This window comes from Mastigoproctus giganteus, chromosome 5 (assembly GCF_048544385.1).
Source record: "Mastigoproctus giganteus isolate SK-2022 chromosome 5, ASM4854438v1, whole genome shotgun sequence".
NCBI lineage: Eukaryota > Metazoa > Arthropoda > Arachnida > Uropygi > Thelyphonidae > Mastigoproctus > Mastigoproctus giganteus.
This window is the reverse complement of record NC_143579.1, coordinates 190,855,613-190,879,981: the sequence shown is the minus strand read 5'-3', so window position 1 is coordinate 190,879,981 and position 24,369 is coordinate 190,855,613. Positions and strand designations below refer to the sequence as shown.

The 24,369-nt window shown below is 36.6% G+C and overlaps 1 protein-coding gene across 1 annotated transcript in view; it reads right to left on the bottom strand.

The window, feature by feature from the left end:
• Positions 1-23,323, bottom strand: part of LOC150085953 (putative RNA-binding protein EEED8.10) — a 375,958-nt gene extending 352,635 nt beyond the window's left edge. The window contains exons 1-2 of the mRNA XM_090373614.1: positions 22,572-23,323; positions 12,087-12,181 (exon numbers count right to left, since the gene is read on the bottom strand). Coding sequence (XP_090229740.1) covers positions 12,087-12,181; positions 22,572-23,030 — 554 coding nt within the window. The 5' untranslated portion in view covers positions 23,031-23,323. The remainder of the gene's footprint in view (positions 1-12,086; positions 12,182-22,571) is intronic.
• Between the last annotated feature and the right edge of the window lie 1,046 nt (positions 23,324-24,369).

Genomic DNA, 24,369 nt, shown 5'->3' with positions numbered 1-24,369 from the left:
ACCGAGATTGTCCCTTATCAAACTTTTTTAACATCTCCCGGCACCAAGTCACACGTCGTGTCATCTGCTCTTCAGTCAGTTGATGCGGCACCCAGAGAGAACAAAGTTTCTTCAAGTGCAAATGATCTTGCAGAATCGAACGAATTGCTGGTGCATTTAGGCCCAAAGTATCCTCTATCTGTTGGTAGGTCACTCGCCTGTTTTCGTCAAGCATTTTCCTCACAGCAGTAACGTTTTCCTCCGTAACGGACGTTCGTGGCCTTCCCGGCCTCTCAGAATCCTCCAGAGTGAAATTTCCCCTTTGGAATTCTCTATACCACCTGAATATCGTTGTACGATGTGGACAATCATCATCTAGTGCAAGAGTCATTTCTTCTAAGCACTGGTCTATGGTTAAACCACGCACGAAATTATACCGCAAAACTGTCCTTATCTCATTTCGTGACCACGATGCCATCGCAAGCACTTTACACTCTCACTACTAATGAATAACTGAGCCCATCGACTTGGCGCGGCGGCTACTATGCACGTATGAACATGTCTCAACATGCAGCAACAAGCAGCTTCCTGTGATTCATTGTTGCGTCATATTGCAAAACTTTCCTAGTACCCTTTGTATATGCAGGGCAGAATTGGAATTTGGGGAGTACAATGTGTACAGAAAGGATAGACAGGACAAGAAGTGAGGAGGGGGTTATGCTGTTAGTTAAGAAACACACAAAATTAAGGAAGTGCATCCAATTGATGTTGGACAATGCAATGTTGAGTCTGTTTGGTGTGATATAAGCACTGGGAAAGGAAAAATGAGAGTAGGTGTGTGTTATAGGCCTAATGAATCTGATCAGTATAATGAGCAATTGTGCAGAGAAATAGAGTGGGCCAGTAAATCAGAATGTCTTATAATGGGTGATTTTAAATTTCCAGATATGACTGGAACTTATGGGTTGGTCACTCGTACACTAGCAAGCCTTTTGTGGATTTATTGGATGTTTGTTTTCTACAGCAGCATGTTAGAGAGGCAATAAGAGGGAGTAACACTCTTAATCTGATTATCAGCAGTGATTATTCATGCATTAAGAATTTCCAGATAAAGGAACTACTAGGTGGTAGTGATCACAGTGTGCTGATGTGGGATTTACTTAAAGATGTAACTACCATTAGGTGTAAAGAGAAGGGTTTTTGCTTTTGTAAAGACGACCACAGTGGTCTCAGAGATTTTTTAGGTTCTATACAGTGGGACCAACTGATGATGTTACCAACAACAAATTCTAAATGGGAAGCATTCAAAGAAGTAATTTTGGAAGCTACTAGGTTTTTTGTTCCAACAAAGAAATTCTGCTCTAGGTTTAGGCCCAAATGGATGTCAGATGAACTAATAAGACTCATGGCAAAGAAGAAAAATGCATGGGATGCACATAAATTGCCAGGCGACACAGAAGCCTGTGGTAGATACAAGCTAGTCTGTAATCAAGTCACAAAGGAGGTTAGACAAGCAAAGGCAGATTATGAAAAATCTTTGGCAAAGGTTGCAAAGAAAAACAGCAAAGACTTCTTTACTTATATAAACTCTAAAAGGAAGGGGATGAATCAGATTGGTCCACTTGATAGCAAAGGTTTGACTGTAGATGATCATTCTCACATAGCTGCCAAGCTAAATGAGTATTTTGCATCTAAATTCATACATGAGGAATTATTCAAGGAGGACAGGACCAGATGTTTATCAAACTCCAAAAGGAAGTTAAATGATTTTGTAATTAACTGAGAGGAAATTGGAGGAGAAATTGTTGAAGTTAAACATAAGAAAGGCACCTCGGGTAGATGGGATCTATCCAGTTATAAAAGGAGTCAGCAAAGGAAGTAAGCAAACCCTTAGACATAATTATAAGAGATCCTTGGACACGGGGGGAAGTTCCCATGGACTGGAGATGTGCAAATGTAGCTCCAATTCCAAAGGGGGATCAAAGGGTGTCACTAGTAATTACAGAACTGTTAGTTTGACTTCTGTTCCAGGGAAAATAATGGAGTCGCTGGTCAAAGAAGCATTGCAGGATCATCTAGAGAAGACAGCAGTAATAATTCAGATACAGCATGGGGTTTGTCAAAGGAAGTCTTGTCTAACCAATTTGATCGGATACTGTGATGTGATGTTGTCACAAAGGAACTGGATACAAAAAATAATTTTAATATCATATACTTAGATTTCAGGAAAGCTTCTGATACTGTTGCACATGGAAGACTACTGTACAAATTGGAGCAGTATGGCATTAAGGGTAAGATGCTACTATGAACAAAAGAATGGTTGCGTGGGAGAACACAGAGATTGGTAATCAATGGGTAATGCTCTACATGGACTAATGTTATTACTGGTGTCCCTCAGGGTTCGGTGTTGGGCCCACTGTTGTTTTGTATATTAATTAATGATACTGATGAAGCTATATCATCAAGCTTAATGTAAAAGTCTGCAAATGATACAAAGGTTGGCATGGTTGTTAATAACAATAATGACAGAATGCTGCTGCAATGGAATCTACTAAAGTTTGGTAGATGGGCTGAGAAGTGGCAACTGAAGTTTAGCATTAGCATTAGTAGAGGCATATGATGCAAGAAAGCAAGCTTATTCAGCATCAGCCAAAAAAAAAAAAAAAAAAAAAACACACACCACTCCCATTTCACCTCTCCGTTCGTTCGAAATACCTGTCCAGTTGAGCTTTAAATTTGTTTAGGCTATCAACTTCAACAACAAATATTGGAAGTCGGTTCCACCAACCAACCACCCGCTGGCCAAAGGCAAATTTCTGCACATCTATCCGACATCCTTCCTTCCTCAATTTGAATTTATGCCCTCTGAGCTGATTATTCTGAGCAAGATGAAGAATCCCATTGGCATTGAGCATGCTCAAACCATTCAAAGCCTTATACACCTCTATCAGATCACCTCGCCGGTGCCTAGTCTCCAGACTCTGTAACTTGCAAAACTTAAGCCTTTCTTCGTAAGAGCAACCCTTTGTTCCATTCACTAATCTTGTTGCCCTTCTCTGTACCCGTTCCAGCAGCTCTACATCCTTCTTGAAATGAGGCCTCCAGACCTGTATACAGTACTCAAGATGTGGCCTAACCATTGCCTTATACAAGGCAATAATCACCTCCTTATCCCTGCTAGAAAAATTCCTGTATATCATTGACAAGACACCATGAGCTACTCTTGCAGCTCGTCTGCACTGCTCAGAGAACTTCATATCTGCCTGCACAATTACCCCCAGGTCCTTTTCATTCTCCACCACTGTCAGTGTAGTACCGCAGAGTTGATACGTTGCTCTGGGGTTACTGTTTCCCATATGTAGTACTTTACATTTGTCAATGTTAAACTTCATTTGCCACCTCTCAGCCCATCTGTTCAACCTTTCCAGATCCTGTTGCAGCAGCATAGCGTCAGTAGTGTCCTTAACAACCCTGCCAACCTTTGTATCATCTGCAAACTTGGACATTAAACTTGATATCCCATCATCAATATCATTCATCAACACAGACAACAACAACGGACCCAACACTGAACCCTGAGGAACTCCACTAATAACATTAGTCCACGTTGAGCAGTGTCCATTGATTACCACTAAACCATCCCCTTATCCATAGCAGCAATTTGCCTCTAATGCCACACTGCTCCAATTTGTGCAGCAGTCTTCCATGTGCAACAGTATCAAAAGCCTTTCTAAGATCCAAATATATAATATCAAAGTTATTCCCTGCATCCAGTTCTTTTGTGACTACATCATAGTATCCAATCAAATTGGTCAGGCAAGACCTGCCCTTAACAAAACCATGCTGCGTCTGAGCTATAACTGAATTCTTGTCTAGATGATCCTGCAGTGCTTCTTTAACCAGTGCCTCCATTAATTTACCTGGAACAGAAGTTAAACTAACATGTCTATAATTACTTGTGTCAGCCTTTGATCCTCCTTTGTGAATTGGGGTTACATTTGCACATCTCCAGTCTATGGGTACCTCCCCTGAGTCCAAAGAAGCTCTCATAATTATGGCTAGGGGTTTGCTTACTTCCTTTGCTGCCTCCTTTAATATAACTGGATAGATCCCATCCACCCCAGGTGCCTTTTTTATGTTTATCCTCAACAATCTCTCCTCCACTTCCCTCTCAGTTATTACAAAATCATCCAGCTCACTGCCAATGTTTACTTTACCTACATCATTCTCCTTCCTGAATAACTCCTCATGCGTGAATGTAGATGCAAAATACTCGTTTAGATTGTTAAGCACCTGAGCAGGATCCTCAACTGTTGAACCATCAATATCCAGTGGACCAATCTGATTCATCCCTTTCCTTCTTGAGTTTAAATATGTAAAGAACTCTTTTCTGTTTTTCTTTGCATCCTTTGCCAAGGATTTTTCGTAGTCTGCCTTTGCCTGCCTAATCTCCTTTGTGACTTGGTTACAGACCAACTTATATCTATCATAGGCTTCCATGTCACCCATTAATTTGTATGTATCCCATGCATTTTTCTTCTCTGCCACATGTCTCATTAGTTCATCTGACAACCATTTAGGCCTAAACCTTGAACAATATTTCTTAGTTGGTATGTAAAGCCTGGTAGCCTCCAAGATTAGTTCCTTAAATGCTTCCCATTTTGAGTTTGCTGTTGGTAACATCATCAGTTTGTCCCACTGTATAGAATTTAAATACTGTCTCAGACCATCATAGTCGCCTTTACGAAAACAAAAACCCTTCCCTTTACCTCTGATGGTAGTTACCTCCTTGAGTAAATCCCACTTCAACACACTGTGATCACTGCCACCTAGTGGTTCATTTATCTGCAGATTCTTAATGCATGAAGAATCACTACTAATAATCAGATCAAGAGTATTGCTCCCTCTTGTTGCCTCACGAACATGCTGATGTAGAAAATAATCATCCAATAAATCCACAAAAGCCTTGCTAGTGTGCGAGTGACCAACCCACAAATTCCAGTCAATATCTGGGAAATTAAAATCCCCCATTATAAGACTCTCTGATTTACTGGCCCACTCTATTTCCCTGTACAATATCTTATTATACTCATCAGAGTCATTAGGCCTATAGCACACTCCTACTCTCAATTTTGATTTCCCTATGCTTATGTCACACCAAACTGACTCGACACTGCCCAGTCCATCGATGTCGACTGGCTTCACTTCCTTGGACTTTATGTGTTTCTTAACTAATAGCATAACCCCTCCTCCCCTCCTGTCCTGTCTATCCTTTCTATACACATTGTATTCCCCAAATTCCAGTTCCGCATTACTTATATCTGTGTGACACCACGTCTCTGATATCCCAACAATATCTGCCTTTGATGTTTTGAGCAATACCTCAAATTCATCAAATTTATTTACCAAACATAGACATTAACATAGACAAATGCAAAGTACTGCATATGGGTAGAAGTAACCCCAGAACAAACGTACCAACTGTGTGGTACTACACTTAAGGTGGTAGAAAGTGAAAAAGACCTGGGAGTAATTGTGCAGTCAGATATGAAGTTTTCTGAGCAACGCAGAAAGACTACAACAGCAGGTCATGGAGTATTTTCAATGATATACAGGAATTTTTCTAGTAGAGAAAAGAAGGTTATTATCCCTTTGTGTAAGGCAATGGTCAGGATACACCTTGAGAACTATGTTCAGGTCTGGAGGCCTCATTTTAGGAAGGATGTAGAGTTGCTTGAGCATGTACAGAGAAGGGCAACAAGATTGGTGAGGGGAACAAAGGGGTCCTCTTACCAAGAAAGGCTTAAGTTTGGCAAATTGCAACATCTGGAGACTAGGCACCTTTGAAGTTATCTGATTGAGATGTATAAGGCCTTTAATTCCTCCACTTGCTCAGATTACAAACCTGAGGTGGCATAAATTCAAATTGAGGAAAGACAGTTGCAGAATAGATGTGCAGAAATTTGCCTTTAGCCAGCAGGTAGTTGACTACTGGAACAAACTTCCAACTGTCGTTGTGGAAGTTGATAGCTAAAATAAATTCTGCTTTCTTGCATCACATGCCTCTACTAACTACTACATAACACCCAAAATCAGGCCAATCTCAGAAAGTTGGGACAACTAGTCAACCTAGGTATACCTCTCAAAATAAGAAATTTTTAAAATCTAGCACCGCTGAACACCTAAAAAGGCTGTATATCAAGCAGTTTACTGCATTATTTAAATTTTAATGAAGAATTTGATTCAATCTGTTGTCAAGGAGTTTTATGTTAGCAAGGCAGATTTGTAATTTTCAAAGGTATTTTGAAAAGTTCACGGCCTGAGTATGAAAGGGTAGCGGTACAATGTTAAAAATTTCTGTACTTTAATGTAAAACACTTTAAATATTAACCCACCATGTTTCACACAGTTTCAATAACTGTCTTTTTTTAATTACAGGTCCTGATTTTTCCGGGACATCTTTCCTCATTCACACAAGAAATTTATCACCATGCAGTCATCAAATATTTGTGAAAAATGAACTAATGCTAAAGGCAATTCGTGAAGACATCATTAAAACATTGGAGAGAATACCCCTTCATATTCCAGGGTTAAGGAGAGGGCAGCAGAATTTAAATGAAGGAGGGAGAGCCTGGAAGTTGACCTGCATTGTCCATGATTTCCAAAGTTGACAGTGTATATGATTTAGTGATGACTGATTAATGAGTGACAGTTTGGCACATTAATAGCACCTTGGGCATCTCATCTGAACGTATGTACCACATAACAACAGGGTTCTTGCCATTAAAAACTGTCAGCAGGGTGACAGCAGATCGAAAATGCACGAGTTTAGATCGTTTTCAAGCAGATCCAGCAAAGTTCCTTGCAAAGTCTGTAGCCATAGATGAGACATGAGTCCATTTTCCATTTTCAAAGATATAAATTTAAAATAATGGATAAAAATGCTTTTGTAAAGGTGACTACGGGGTCTAAGACAGTATTTAAATTCTATATGGTGGGACCAACTGATGATGTTAACAACAGCAAATACAAAATGGTAAAAATTCAAAGAATTTATCTTGAAAGCTACTAGGCTTTACATACCAACTAAGAAATATTATTCTTATTCAAGGTTTAGGCCTAAATGGATGCCAGATGAACTAATGAGACATATGGCAGAGAAGAAAAATGCATGTTATACATATAAATTAATGGGTGACATTGAAGCCTATGATAGATATAAGCTGGTCTGTAACCAAATCACAAAGGAGATTAGACAGGCAAAGGCAGATTATGAGAAATCTTTGGCAAAGGATTCAAAGAAAAACAACAAAGAGTTCTTTACCTATGTAAACTCTAGAAGGAAGGGGATAAATCAGATTGGCCCACTGGATATTGATGGTTCAACTGTTGATGATCCTGCATTCACACATGAGGAGTTATTCAGGGAGGGGAATGCCAGAGGTGAGTTAAACTCTGGCAGTGAGCTAGATGATTTTTTAATAACTGAGAGGAAAGCAGAGGAGAAATTGTTGAAGATAAACATAAAAAGGCACCTGGGGTGGATGGGATCTATCCAGTTATATTAAAGGAGGCAACAAAGAAAATAAGCAAACCCTTAGCCATAATTATGAGAGCTTCTTTGGACTCAGGGGAGGTACCCATGGACTGGAGATGTGCAAATGTAACCCCAATTCAGAAAGGAGGATCAAAGGGCGACACAAAGTAATTATAGACCTGTTAGTTTAACTTCTGTTCCAGGAAAATTAATGGAGGCACTGGTTAAAGAAGCACTGCAGGATCATCTAGACAAGACTTCAGTTATAGCTCGGACACAGCATGGTTTTGTTAAGGGAAAGTCTTGCCTGACCAATTTGATTGGATATTTTGATGTGGTCACAAAGGAACTGGATGCAGGGAATAACTTCGATATCATATATTTGGATCTTAGAAATGTTTTTATTACTGTTGCACATGGAAGACTGCTGAACAAATTGGTGCAGTGTGGCATTGGAGGCAAATTGCTGCTATGGATAAAGGGATGGTTGAGTGGGAGAAGACAGAGAGTGGTAATCAATGGACACTGTTCGTCGTGGACTAAGGTTATTAATGGAGTCCCTCGGGGTTCAGTGTTGGGTCCATTGTTGTTTTCTGTATTTATAAATGATATTGATAGTAGTAATAGTAGTAGCAGCAGCATGTGATGCAAGAAAGCAAGTGTATGAGCTTATGCAGCATCAGCCAAAAAGAAAAAAAATTATGGTATATCAAGCTTAATGTCCAAGTTTCCAGATGATATGAAGGTTCGCAGGGTTGTTAAGGACACTAATGACAGTACACTGCTGCAAAAGGATCTAGAAAAGTTGAGCAGATAGGCTGAGAGGTGGCAAATGAAGTTTAACATTGACAAATGTAAAGTACTACATATGGGAAGCAAAAACCCCAGAGTAAAGTATCAATTCTGTGGTACTACACTGACAGTGGTAGAGAACGAAAAGGACCTGAGAGTAATTGTGCAGGCAGATATGAAGTTTTCTGAGCAGTGCAGACGGTCTGCAAGAGTAGCTCATGGTGTCTTGTCAATGATATACAGGATTTTTTCTAGCAGGGATAAGGAGGTGATTATCCCCTTGTATAAGGCAATGGTCAGGCCACACCTGACCATTAGTACTGTATACAGGTCTGGAGGCCTCATTTTAAGAAGGATGTAGAGTTGTTGGAACGAGTACAGAGAAGGGCAATAAGATTAGTGAATGGATCAAAGGGTTGCTCTTACGAAGAAAGGCTTAAGTTTGCAAATTACAGTGTATGGAGACTAGGCACCTGCGAGGTGATCTGATTGAGGTGTATAAAGCCTTGAATGGTGTGCGCATGCTCAATGCTGATGGGATTCTTCCTTTTGCTCAAAATAATCACCTGAGAGGGCATAAATTCAAATTGAGGAAAGACAGATGTGGGATAGATGTGTGGAAGTTTGCCTTTATCCAGCGGGTAGTTGGTTGGTGGAACAGACTTCCATCCTTTGTTGTGGAAGTTGATAGCCTAAATAAATTTAACGCTGAGCTGGACAGGTATTTGGAATGAACGGAAGGGTGAAATGGGGGGTTTATTTTTGGCTGATGCTGCATAAGCTTGCTTTCTTGTGTCATATGCCTCTACTAATGCTAATGCAAATACTGATGCCTGACGTAGCTGAGTGATCAGGAGAGCGAGTGCAATAGCACACTTTGAGTGGACTGGGGTTCAAGCCAGTGACTGCTATATATGATTAGCATTTGTATTGATTGATTTATTGTAAACTCCACTGATGTGGTGGTTATGCTGAAGTATAAACAAGAACTTCACTAACAATACATCTATATGGACCATTGATTACAGATATACTAGTAGCTGTCATGCTAGTGGGGATGCCAAACACTCGCAAATATTTTCAAGAGAAACTGAATCAGACTTTGGTGGTCAGTACTGATGGCCCAACAACAGATAATAAAGATGTTATAGGATTTTAGGTACATCGGCAACTTAGGCTATATTGTGCCGTATATAATATGTCTGTAAATTGCATATTTTTTCATCGATTTGCTGTTTGCTGGACAAAAAACAAAAATTTTGGGAGAAAAAAAACCATGCTACCTTCACTTCAGATGACTAACTGAGCCACACTGTGAAAAAGACCCATAAAAATTTCTTGCATTCTTGATGGGATCAAACAGACCACCAATATCTGATATTTTGTCCCGTGATCAATAGTTATCAATTGTTATACACTGCAGAAATGATAGGTTTGTGCATTTCAGTTGTATTAAAACCCCAATCCAAGACTACGTTATGCTTTAATCAAGGCAATTAAAATATTCTGCAATATTTTGACATAACAATTATTTATTTTAAAATAAATAAAATGTGAATATATAGAAAAATTTAATTTCAAAATAATGTTCTGTAATATAAATAATTATTTCCAGAATGTAACACCGTTGGCAGTTCATAGAATCCTTGAAAGAAAAACAGGTGGAAAACTGATTCATAAACTTATTTAATACTATAAAGTATTTAAGGGCAAAGGCCTCATGCTACGAGGTAGAATGACTAATATATAGGTTAGTGTAAATGCATCATTTTAACATAGCTATCTACCAATGTAATTAAATTAATTAATTAAATTGGCATCGTTTTACTTATTTCATACTCAAAAGTCCAGTGGCAAACCTAAGGCAAAAAAATAAATAAATAAATTCAGTCCCCCCCCCCCCAAAGTTTCTCTTGACATGCCACGGAATCATAAAACCATACTTTGAGAACTACTGGCTTAATATAGAGGCTTATTAATTTAAATCATTTTTTATGCTTGGAAAAGCAGATGTATGAAGGCTGTTCAATAAAGAATGACCATAATTTTTCATGAACAACCATACTGCTTACTATTTCTAGCTGAGCTGAAGAATTTAAGACCAAACCAAGCTAATCACATAGCAACTGTATCGGTGACTCATGCACATGGTGTGACCTTAATGGTCAGTCAACTTTATGCCTGTTCAGTTTTGCTTATGTAACAAGGGACATGACACATGAGGAACAGTATGCTGCTCTCAAAGATTGTCTCTGTCTCAAGAAAACATCAGCTGAAGCATATGAAATGTTAAAAGAGGCTTATGGTGAATCTATGCTTCCATATAGCACAGCTTGCATGTGGTTTAGAATGTTTAAAGATGGATGTGATTAAGTCACAAAAATTGGCAGTCCTGGAGCTCCAACTGCTGTCACCACAGAAACCATAAACACTGCTTCCATACATGTGACAGAAGATCACAATATAACAGTAAGGTAATTGGCAGAGATGTTGAGAATATCCGTAGGAAGCATGCATGGTATTCTCCATGACCACTTGCATATGATGTGTTTGTGCATACTGGGTTCCAAGACTACTCACGTCTGAGCAACTGCAAGTTCGCATGGATTTTTGTCAGGAGCTGCAACAAATGTTTACTGAAGTTGGTGAGGTTCTGCACAAAGTGGTAATTGCAGATAAGACATAGCTTCATCATTTCAACCCAAATATTAAGCAACAAAGCTCTTATATATGTCACTGCCAACACAAAAAAAAAGCAAAAGTTATGGCTTCTGCAGGAAAAGTTATGGTCATCTCATATTCAAGGAATGGTTTACCAGCATGTTATACCATGTCATACAACTGTTATAAGACCTTACTACAGAACTGGGCTGCACACATTGTGGGATCACATTCATTGCAAATGACTATAACTGCATGCAGGTGGGTGGTTGCTACTTCATGACAATGTGATACCTCACACTGTTCATATTGTCATTGAGTACATAGCCAACACTAATGTCAAATGTGTTCCTCATCCACCCTACAGCCCTGACCTTGCACTCTGATTTTTTTTTTTTTTTTTTTTTTTTTCAATCAGCTGCAAGGAAAACAAACATATCTAGTTGTCAGAAGTTGTAAAGACATCAGAGACAACTCTCAAATGCATGTCAAAAAATAACTTTCATCATGTTTTTGAAGAACAACAAAAATGTTGGAATAAGTACATTTCATCAACTGGAGACTACTTTGAAAAGGATCATCAAAAATATGAATGATTTAATAAAGGTATGTGTCAAAAAAAAAAATTATGATCATTCTTTATTGAACAGCTCTCAAATTTTATTTAGGGTAAGAAATTAAATAAGTTATTGCTACATTTAATTGTTAAATTTTATTTAAAAACTTATTTTCTGTGTACAAAAAAAAACAACAAAATATTATAATTATCTGTTTATACTTGGAACAGTCATGCTGCAAGTTAACACAATTTTACTGATATAGCATCTACACTCAGTTACCAGTATACCTATGCATTATATATTAACATTTTTCAAAAAATTTGATTCAATCAATTTTTTCTTCTGTTGGTGTTTTATTATATTCTAGGGAGCCAAATTTTTATTATCTGAATGCATCTCAACATTACATATGGGAAGTTATTAGGAAATATTTAAATAAAAGATTTTTCAATAAAATATTTCTTTCAATAAATGCAAGAGCTGTATTTACTTCTTTAAGTTAATTCAGAAGGGAAAAAAGCATATAAGATTAAACTATATGCAAGAATGATACATACCCTCTTGACCACCTTCTGATATGGTCCTGAATAACAACACAATCAATTACTTTTCCAAATTTTTTGAAGAAATCAAGCAATTCTTTCCTTGACACCTTTAAAATGAAGTGATATCAATATTTAAGATTTTAACAGACATGAAAACCATATTTATCCTATTACTTTTTGTTATTTTTATTATTTAATTTTTTATTTTGATTTTAATTTAATTTAAATTAATTTAATTTTTTATTTTGATTATAAAATAAAACTGTCTAATTTTTCAGTTCCTTCAATCTATTTTTTGCTATGTACAAGCACATAAAACACAATGAAAATTTAGTCCCCGCTTTAAGTGGAATCTTTTGGAACCAATTATCCCTGTACACTAAAGCAGGCTCTTCGTCCAACCAAGTGACATAACTCCCTCACTCTGATGGTATTTACAGTAAGTTAAAATATTGTTATAATATAGCAGGACGCCAAGGAATAAAGATTTTTCCTTTCATCAATATGCCAAGTGTGTTAAACATCATTAAGGAGCTATCTGAACTATAGACAGAGTAATTGAGAGCAGGGCAGTTCAAGGTAAGAACTAAAAGTTCTACCCCACGATAAAAGCCTCTCCTGATCAAAATGTAGGGTTTTTTTTTTTTTTTGTTTTTAATCTTACATAATAATGTAAAAGTAAAAAGGATTGTGTTTAAGGATTTTAAAAATAAAAATATAATAAAAAATGAATCCCCATTAGCATTCAGACATTAGCATTAGTAGAGGCATATGATGCAAGAAAGCAAGCTTATGCAGCATCAGCCAAAAAAAAAAAAAAAAAAATACTTCTCATTTCACCCATCCATTTTTTTTTTTAAACTTTAATGAGGCCATGGTAGTCTTGATGTGCTACATGGAATGTGCCTGGGTATAAAACCATCAATGTCATTGATCATTATATAATGTAGGCAAGCAATTGAATTAGATGCAGTTTGAAAGAGGAATTTTAAACATCCATTTAATTTTTTTTTTCCTATCATGACATGCAATGTTCTATTTACATGTGTATACCACACTAGATACTACAACTGCCTTCTGCAAGTCCCTAAAAGGAACTTATCTAGTCACATGACATCTGCCAGACCCACCATTTATAAGTTAACAATTGATGGTCAGAAAGAGAGAGAGAGAGTTTAGGCAGAGGCGGGCCATCACGAGAGTGCAAGGGGTGCACTGCACCAGGGTGCCAAAGTTCAAGGGGCACATTAAAATCTGAAATTAACATACACATATGAAGAAAATTTTATTAAGGGGGAGGGGGGGGCAGATTTCAATTGGTTGTTGTTTGTTTGGTTTTTAGGAGCATTAGCAACTAAGGCCATATTGCTCCGGGGATATGCGGTGGTCATTCCCTGACCTTTCCGCATCCTCTGTATTTAGTGGGCACAGGCTCGAACGTCGGTCTAATCAAGAATCATGTGCTATGTACTGCTGCCCCTGCCCACCTGGCTACAGAGGCGCCTTTTAAATTGGTACCTGGGCACTAAATTGCGATTCACCCAAGCACCACATACCCTAGGAACCCGCACTTGAGCTTAGGACAACTCTGTCATTTGGTGAATTGTGTTAAATTAGATTAATATTTGTTTTTTTGCCTAATATCTTTAATATATCTTTTAAATTTAACACCTCTACTTTTATAAGTTTAATTTTTGATTTTGTTTAGTTATTTTCTGCAATTGTGTAGTCATTTTCTTAACATTTCATAAGTTTAATTCTTAATTTTTGTAAAGCAAACTTTTTTAAGTTACATTCTTTTTGGTATAATTTAAGCTAAAATTCTTAACCTGACAACAGTGGTTGTACCCATAATGTAAAAAAAAAAAAAAAAAAAAAAGAAGAGAAAAAAAAAGGTTGGCTACATCTACCAGGCACATGACTTCCTTTGTGCTTCCTGAAAAGTTTTTGTTTTTCTAAATTCTGCTTAAGAGTATAACAGTATATCACCTTTAATTAGTGCATTCCATTAATTATATGAAATTTTTTTTAATAAAAAACTAGGGGCTTCGCTTCTTTTGATAAAATAAAATAAAATACTTACAGCAGCTTTTGACTCTATGTGTGTGTCTCTTCCTCAGCTATGAATACATAAATATGTTACTATATCTATATATCAGTGTACATACACCATAGACAACTCTTAAAGAAAAACTACGATTGTAGTGTGAAAGACATCATTTCATTTGTATCTCATATTGTGCTCATCCTTCACAATTTACTAAGTAGTGCACTACCTTGAATAAGTAATGCTTCACTAATAGAGAAGACTACTGTCACTTATTCTCGGTGGGCACCACCACCCAGACGGCACCATTTCAAAGCTAGTTGGCTTTTCATCGTTGGGTGCCTTTCACACTACTTTAAGAGTTGTTTATGGTGTATGTACACCAATATTATATAAATATAGAATCTTAAACTCTTAAAATATTATGCTTCATTGCATTTAGTTTATTTAAATAAATACACTACCTATGGAAATCAAGAATGGTACCCATGTGGTCATGTTAGATGAACATAGCACATGACCACGATTAAACAGAAGTTTGTTTTATCACAGAAAAAAACTTCTGTTACGTATTTTTGTATTTGTTACGTAATACCAGATAAACTGCATCGCTCTTCTCCCATTGGCTGAATAAATATCATTAGGAGGAAAATTATTTTAATGTATGGAAAGATTTGAAATTTTAAGAATTTTTTTTTTTTACAGATGTAATTTTCAATGAAAAAAACTTTTATTAATTCTGTTCAAAAGAAAACATTTAACATCTTTTGTAACAAATTAAGTAAAGTTGGAGAATAAAGAGTAACAAAACTTTATTATTAGTTAGTCATGTAAATGTCATGTCTCTAGCATTCTTTTACTCGAAGCTATTTGTATTTTCATGGGTTCTCATATAAAATGATCACCCTGTGTTTGTTTTGATACACTGTTTCTGCCTGACATATCGCATTATCTGTCAGCATTTGCATACTGATAATGCAAATGAGAATGTAGGGAACTGCACGATTCTCAATCTTCACATGTCACCATATATTATTATTTTTTTTTTTTTATTTCAGTTTGTCTTATAGTCAAGCAATAGAGGAATATACGGAACCCAATATCTACATGATATCTATATATAATACTTTTGTTGAAAGGTATTACATTAAATATATATTTTAATGTCAAATAAAAAATACATGATTAGGCATCCCAGTATGACCATTCAAAGGAGTTAAAAATCGTAATTAAATTATTACTTAAAAAATATTTCACCTCATTAATATATGGAAAAATTTACTGGTAGTAGATGATATTTTTTTCAAATGAGAACTTTAACACATAAATGGGTGCACCAGTATATATTTTTTTTCGATTTCCTGTGAACTTGGAAAACATCACCCCATTTTATAACCTTAAAAACTGGCAAGAAACAATTCAAAATTGTTCACTTTTTGATATGAACTTTATTTTCAATCCACCATGAACACAACTATGAAAAATCCTTTTTTTATATTAAAAACATATATTTTAATTATTTTTTTAAATAAAATCCGCTCTGCAGCACTTTAGATATGTCCTTCATACACTTTTTTTTTTATCAGCTCCCTTACTTGGATGACCAGAACAAAAATCCTTGTTCACTATCAATGATATTTAAAAAAAAAAAAAACTCTTCCAGGGCACATGGAAGAGGTTTTTTTTTGGGGGGGGGGAGAATTTTCATAAACTGAAAGCCAGTGCACCTCAATAACTGGATACAAGAGATGATATCAATTTCAAATTCTTGTTTTGTAACAGATGCATGTAATTTTTGAGAATAAGCTTAATACCACATTTTTCCTGTTTGTGTGATAATTAACAGAGATTGATAGAATTTAATGAAAAATTGAAGAAAACATTTCTGTTGAAAGGTATTATGAGTTTTAGCTATGTGGGCTGAAATTGTATTTTTTTTTTTTTTGTTAGTTGTTGGCACATCGGCTTCTGTGGCCATAATGCACCTCCCAAAGTTTTTGCATTTTACTCTGATCCAAGCCTGAGGAGGGATTCGAACCCACGACCTTTGGGTTGCCAGGCAGGCACTTTACCCACCTGGCTAGCCCAGTTGGCGCTGAAATTGTGTGGGGTCTCAAAGACCACACACACACACACATCGCTCTGGATTACATTATATAAATATTAAATCCCATTGATTCCTCCATTGTTTCATTATAAAATCAGAGATAAATTTATTCTCATCGAAAAATTATTCAATGAGGATTCAACAAAGGCAGCTTATTCTCTGGAATTTAACTACACTTTTTTTTTTAAATTTCTAGTTCTTCCTCTGCCTTTAAAAATGCCACCTTTTGAAAGTAATTGAATAGTAGTAGAGATCAGTAACCCCCATATCTGTCTGACCATTTCTAACACTATTAAGAATTAAAAGTAATGAAAAAGAGACCTTGAGGACTGTAGGCAGACAATTTTCTATTGATAATAGACTTTGAATGCAAGGATAATGGATGTAAAAAAAAAAATGTTGGTAGGGAAGAACCTATATTTTCATATTCTTTCATAATATACCTGCAACTTATAACAAGTTGTACATGTATCATGAAGCTACACTGGTGTTCAAAGAAAGTGCATCATCCCTTAAAATTTGTAATTGTCATCCAAATAACGTAAGTATATGGCAATATTTCTTACAGATTATGTCAGATAAGATTGACACAAGTAGGTGATGACGTAATATTGCATCAGCTGTTACTTTCAGCTATATAAGCACGCTCTGCAAGAGTTGCAGTCATTCCTTGCTTGTGTCAGGATGCAGAGTTACGTGCAGTTGACACCACGAAGAAAGTATGCCACTGCTGCTTTTACGTGAGGAAGGATGTTCTTTCCCCATTGTACTGCTTATAGTGTCTTGTAATCAGTTGACAGTGAGTAGATTTCTTTCCAAACTCAAGAATGCTGGTTCTGCTGATACAAAAAAAGCAAACAAGTCTCTATGCCAAAACAGGACAGCGTTTTGAAGTGCTTATGCCTTAAAAGCCATTAAGCTTCTTCGTCTAAGCTGAAAAGAGAATGGGAAGAACATACACGCAGTAACAGTCAGAAGACGCCTCTTCAAAAATGGGCTTGTAGCCCGTCATCCTAAGAAGAAGCCCCTCCTCACACAAAATATGAAAAAGGCCCAATTAATTTGGTGTAAGGAGCATGTCAAATGGACCCCCCGAGCAGTGAAAGTCAGTTATTTTCTCAGATGAGAAGAAATTCAACCTGCATGACTCTGATGGGAGACAAATGAATCGCCATAGACGTGGTAAAGAATACCAACCAGACTGTATGGTGTCTACAGTGAAATTCCCTTCCAGCCAAATGATATGTGGGTGCATTTCGTATAGTGGAGAAGGTCACCTGCAGTTTATAAAAGGTTCCATAAATGCCAGTGGATACCTGGCTATACTCTGTAAGGCAAACTGCTGCCAACAAGATTAGAGATCTTGTTGGCAACATTAGAGATCATTTCAACCTGCCAAGTAACTGCATCTTCCAGGATGACTCTGCTCCTTGTCATCAGGCAAAAAGTGTAAGTAGGCACTTTTGTAGTTGCTGCCGTAGCCGAGTGGTCAGGCACGCGGTTGCATAAGTACACATGCCTTGAGTGACCCAGGTTCAAGCCCATGACTGCTGAATACAGTGCTGTTTCTTGTATTCTCTCTACCTTGTGAACTCTTCTGATCGTGTGGTCATCCCGGAGTATAAACAGAAAATTTATTTTAAATTTTTACTTTAGCTTCATTTCTGCATTAGCAGTTCGACAATAATGTTTTTACATTTGTTACAGGTGAAAAAATTGTGGAAGGACGGTCCATCACAACTGTTAGCTGGCCAGGAAACAGCCTGGACCTGAATCCCATAGAGAACTGTTGGCATCATGTGGAATCTGCAGTTGTCAGAAAGACACCAAAGACCTTTGTGAACTTCAGGAAGTCATAATTCGTGTTTGGAACCACAAACTATCAGTTGATTATCTTCAGAAAATTATCTTGTTAATACCTCGATGGTGTGCTGCTGTCATCAGGACAGAGGCGGTTGAACTAAATATTAGTTTGCACCTGGTGAACTTTTCATTTTGTTTTCCATTTAAAATGATAAACTGAAGCAAACTGAGGGCATCTGATAACATTTCAGCCATAATTGTTGTGTTTACCAAAACTGTTGTATAAAGGTTGTAAATGCTCATTTTGGAATATTTTGAGAGCATCTGTCAAATATTACTTAGCTTTGCCTTAACTATTAATAAATATCTTTTGTTTATATTTCTATTTGTGATGCTAGTCATTAATGTAACATACCATCGCAAAAAACAGGGTTAGAAATGTGAAATTCCTAGGTGATGCACTTTCTTTGAACACCAGTGTATGATGGGCAGCTATAGTTCTACTGTCATAATTAGATACTAAATTTCTATCATGGAGCAAAATTGAAATGGGAACAGGATTGATTCTATACATTATTTGTTATACACTTATATAATTATCTTTATTTAAAATTAGAAGGAATTTAAAATTCAAAGTACCAAAATCATCCATTTAGTCATAAAGTAGGCTGCATCTGGTAGTAACATTGAGTTCAATCTCATAGTGGTGTGACTACTGATGACCACACCAATCATTATGATTATTATTAGCCACATGGTGCAAGGAAGCCCAAGGCTTATGCTGCACCAGCCAAAAAAAAAAATTTTTTAGCTCGAGAGAGAGAGAGAGAGAGGCAGAAGGGAATCACCAAGAAAGAGAAGAATGATGACATCCAGTTCAGGACCCTGGGTGTGCCAAGCCCATACTCACCAGATGTGAGCCCCTGGGATTAAATGAATGACAAAGACATGGAAATATACATTTTTAAGATTTTTTTTTTTTGATTAATTTGAGGAGGGATTGTTTCTAATTATTAATTTGCAAACTTTTTTTTTGTTTGTTTACTTGTAGCAAATATTAATACTCTATTGTGCTATTGCTAATAAATCTGATATAGTAATTTACCTTTTTTTTTTTTTTTACCCATTTTCTGGGCAAATATATGTGCGAAAACTCAGGTAATAGCATACACAAATTCATAAAATACACCAAAAAATGCTGATAAACAATTTTTTTTTTTTAAATATGCTACACCACAGTGTTAAGTAGATATGATTCCATGAAGTGCTAATATCATATATGCATATCTTGGATTAGATTTGTCAACTGTCTTATAGGAAAAACCATATGTACTTCTGTATTACTTTCTTTTTCCCTTTGGAGAAACTAGCCTTTATTTTCATAGGTTCTTGTTTTTTTTAGAAGAAAGAGAAAAAAAAAGGTTGACAGATATGCTCCTTCTTTGAATTTCTCTTCACATGCATTCAACTCTCCCATTAGCATGGGTTGAAAAGTGATGAATTCATTATGAGGTTAGACAGAACAAAAACAAAAGTTTATTTCTAAAGAAACATTAAAATAAAGAGTCCTCAAATCTCCTTCCATCTTCTCCTTTAGAAACCAGACATACATCATACAAGGTCCAATACCAATTCCATATTAGCATTAGTAGAGGCATTTGATGCAAGAAAGCAAGCTTATGCAGCATCAGCCAAAAAAAAAAAAAAAACCCACTTCCACTTCACCCCTCTGTTCGTTCAAAATACCTGTCCAGCTGAGCCTTAAACTTATTTAGGCTATCAACTTCCACCACAAGGGATGGAAGTCTGTTCCACCAACCAACCACCCGCTGGCTAAAGGCAAATTTCCGCACGTCTATCCTACATCTGTCTTTCCTCAATTTGAATTTATGCCCTCTCAGGTGATTTTTCTGAGCTAGAGGAAGAATCCCATCAGCATTGAGCATGCTTAAACCATTCAAGGCTTTATACACCTCTATCAGATCACCTCGCTGGTGCCTAGTCTCCAGACACTGTAATTTGCAAAACTTAAGCCTTTCTTCATAAGAGCACCCCTTTGTTCCATTCACTAATCTTGTTGCCCTTCTCTGTACTCGTTCCAGCAGCTCTACATCCTTCTTGAAATGAGGCCTCCAGACCTGTATACAGTACTCTAGGTGTGGCCTGACCATCGCCTTATACAATGGAATAATCACCTCCTTATCCCTGCTGGAAAAATTCCTGTATATCATTGACAATACTCCATGAGCTACTCTTGCAGCCCGTCTGCACTGCTCAGAGAACTTCATATCTGCCTGCACAACCACCCCCAAGTCCCTTTCATTCTCTACCACTGTCAGTGTAGTACCACAGAGTTGATACGTTGCTCTGGGGTTGCTGTTTCCCATGTGTAGTACTTTACATTTGTCAATGTTAAACTTCATTTGCCACCTCTCAGCCCATCTGCTCAACCTTTCCAGATCCTGTTGCAGCAGCATAGTGTCAGTAGTGTCCTTGACAACCCTGCCAACCTTTGTATCGTCTGCAAACTTGGACATTAAGCCCGATATACCATCATCAATATCATTTATAAATACAGAAAACCCACAAAATTAATAAGTCTACTGAATTATGTGGAACAAGGACATGCTGCTCTTGCTGACAAGGTTTATGTCACAATTTATGTAGTACTATTGGCAGGAAGATAACTCAATGAAAAAAGCAGACATAATATAACATATAATTTTCTGAAAGTGTACCCCTTTTCAAGAAACTTATGTTAGAAAAAATTTTTTATAAGAGGGAACACTTTCAAAAAATTATGCGATAGATTAAAATTTAAAGTCAAAGAGTTTCATGTAATAGAATACTTTTATAAATATGAATACAATATGTATGAAAATATTTTTTTACACGTATGAATTCCTTTCAATTTGCAGCACATCAAAACCAGAGGAATGAAAAGACAATATTTAAATTATATTATGCATGCATATGTTTTGTGTATATGATTGGAGGGGGGGGAGGTTCAAAAAATATTATTTTTATTATTAGCCATATGGTGCAAGGAAGCCTGAGGCTTATGCTGCACCAGCCAAAAAAAAATTGAGTTACCCTGAGAGAGAGAGAGAGAGTCAGAAGTAAAAGGGAATCGCCAAGAAAGAGAAGAATGATGATATCCAGCTCAGGACCCTGGGTGAGCCAAGCCCATACTCACCAGATGTGAGCCCTTATATTTGTCTAGAAGTAACACCATGTATTACACTTTTCCAACATAGTCATCAGACAAAACACATTCTTGTCACCTCTCGATACACTTCCACAAGCCAGTTTTGTAGAAGTCGTCCAACTGTCCTACAAACCATGACTCAGCAGCAGAAATCACCTCAACATCATCAGCAGCAAAGTGTTTTCCAATGACTTTGGGGCACGAAAGAGGAAGAAATCCGAGTCAGGGGAATAAGCAGAATGGGGCAATATTTCAGTTTTTCCTGGCATACATATCAGCAACATTCCATGTGCACATTGTGCCCTTTCCTTCTGGTAAGAGGTCAGATGCCAGGGGACCCATCTAGGAGGCACTTTAATCAAATGCAACTTTTAATGGATGATGTTCTCCACAAATCCTACACTAATTTAGAGCTCTGCAGCTAATTCTTTCATGCTAATATGATGATCTACCAGGATGTATCAATTTTTGCAACACACTCTTCTGTTACAGCAGTTGCTGGGTATCCTGAGATTTCTTTATCTTGCGCTAAGGTTCTTTCACACTTGAATTGTTTATAGCAATGGGCAACAACACTGTAACCTAAACAGTGTTCCCCAAAAACAGCAACTATTTCTTTGTAGATTGTTTTAGATGTTTTCCCTTGCAGAAAGAGAAATCAAAACAGTGATCTGTACTCCATTTTATCCACTGTGACACTTCACTTCATTCAGTGCTCCAAAGAAAAAATAATTAATTGCCACATCAAAACCAAAATTTGTGTGGTTGCTATAGAGATTGAAGTATTTCTATCACAACTACTTCTGGCTAAATACAAATCTTTTTTTTTAAACCCCCTTGTATATACACATATAGACACTTATTTATTTTGTTAGTTTTAAATTTGACATACTTAAAAATGAGTGGGTCCTACACATTTTTCATATTTAAGTATCTATTTATATATTCATTATTAATTTATATTTATTTTATTTTTGGGAAGCTGGGGGGAAGGGGTAACAGCACAATTTTCAGGTTGCCGTGGGTGTAAGAATATCTAGTAAAGCTCTGACTCACACTGTGTTCCAGCTTTTTTTGCTGGTATTGTAATAATCATAAACATTGTCAAAAATGTTTCAGGGAAGTGGAAAGCCTGTCCTATCAAAGCCAGTATCCAACCTTTTAATGACAGTGAATGGTATGAAACAATGTACGAGTAACACTTCCAAAAATGTAAGGATGGTCAAGTGTCTCTTTTCAGTGTACATGCTAATTTCAAAAACATGAATTTTGTTATTATCTTTATTCTAGTTCTAAATGTCAAACATTATGAAAGATGCTATAATTACTTACCCTATAACTAATATTTCCAACAAACACTCTTCTTTGCAAATAAGACCTCTGAAACTTTTCTTCATTCACTTTATGTTGATCTTTAAATTCCATGTTCTGCAATGTACCTGAAAATTCACACTGAAAGGGTTTGTCTTCATCTAAATCATCAACTTCATCATCATCTGGAGATGCTAACTGCCAGGCTGAATCTAAATTGTTTAAACCAAGGTCTGGTTCTGATACCCTTGATTCAAATAAACGACATTTTCTAGGTGATGGTGTCCGGCATAATCTTTCTCTTAAAGCCTGTTCTGAAAATCTGCCATTTTCACGTATGGGAGTTGATACAGGGGTTGCTGGTAAGCTAGAACGAAATACAGCACCTGGAGGGTTCGTTCCTGGCAGACAAACAGCATTGAAACCCATAAAGGCTTCAGTGTGTAGTTTATATAAATAACTGAATCGAAATCCTAACATTTTCCTTAAAATAGTTATAATACAAAACCCATTATGCAACACATCGGTGCATTTTTTTCACAATATAATGACATGAAAGCTTGAAAAATATCTTTAAAACTGAGTTAATGCAACATTGAATACTCCTGCTAAATTCAAACAAAATACAAACAATAAACTGATTACCCTGAAATGTAGTAAATAGTATAACGCTGCATACCCTGGGGCACACACCTACGTTAATTTTATTCTTCTCCCTTTTCAGCAATTGTTACTTTTTACCACATCAGCCAAATATATTTCCAAACAGCAACGTTGATATAACTATTTCTATTTCCTATTCCTATTAACTATTTCCAAAAACCTAAAGAGCGGAGATAGATTTTAAAAAGTACAGCTTTTCATATATATGCACGTGCAAAAATGAAGTGTAAAAGTTAAAAAACCACAAACAAAAATGCGATAATATTCATACTGAGTAATTCTTTGCTCATAGCCATTCTGTCTAATTGAATGGTTTCAAATCCCATAATTCATTTTTAATTCACACAAATTTTATTTATTAATAACATTTCAACTGAGCAACACATATATGTATCACCACAGGCAAGTCAAGTCCATCAACTCTACGGAGATAACTCACACTCGGTGGTAACGACATACGGCGCGTCGCAATACTCACGTTACTAGATAATTTTTTATTTATTATTATTTTTTGATTCTCGGTCATTTTGCATTTCAGGAACATTTAAAAATCAACAAACAATTGAGGCGCGCCACTAACATGTAAATAGTAAAAAGCACAAATGTTGAAAATGGATATACTAATAATAACAATAAAAGAATCCAGATGCAACTTTCACCCAAAGTATAATAAAACCGATTCTTCGAAAATTACAATAGTAACCCGATTATTATTATTATTATTATTATTATTATTATTATTATTATTGCTCTTATATTATTTATCCCTGTTTGCGGGATTCCACTCCTTGACGGGTACTGCTACCAAGTACACAGAGTGGTTGTAATGTCTGGTGTTACTGTTGGTCGAGGAAATAAATAAATAAATAAATATAAACATAATCTTTATTGTGTACAGAAGGATGTATACGATGTACCCTTCACGGCAGGAATGCCTGGGGCTTCACTTGGCTGGTGGACAAAGGCCTTGAGGACGGGGCCCACATCGAAGTTCGGGTTCATCCCCCAGAGCCAACAATATAATAAGTTTCAGTTAAATTATTCACAATATATTCATAAAAATATTATACAGTATTTTTGACATTATACAGGGTGATTCACTACCAGTGCGACAAACTTGCAGGAGGTGTAGGGGGCACAAAGACGAATCGGAATC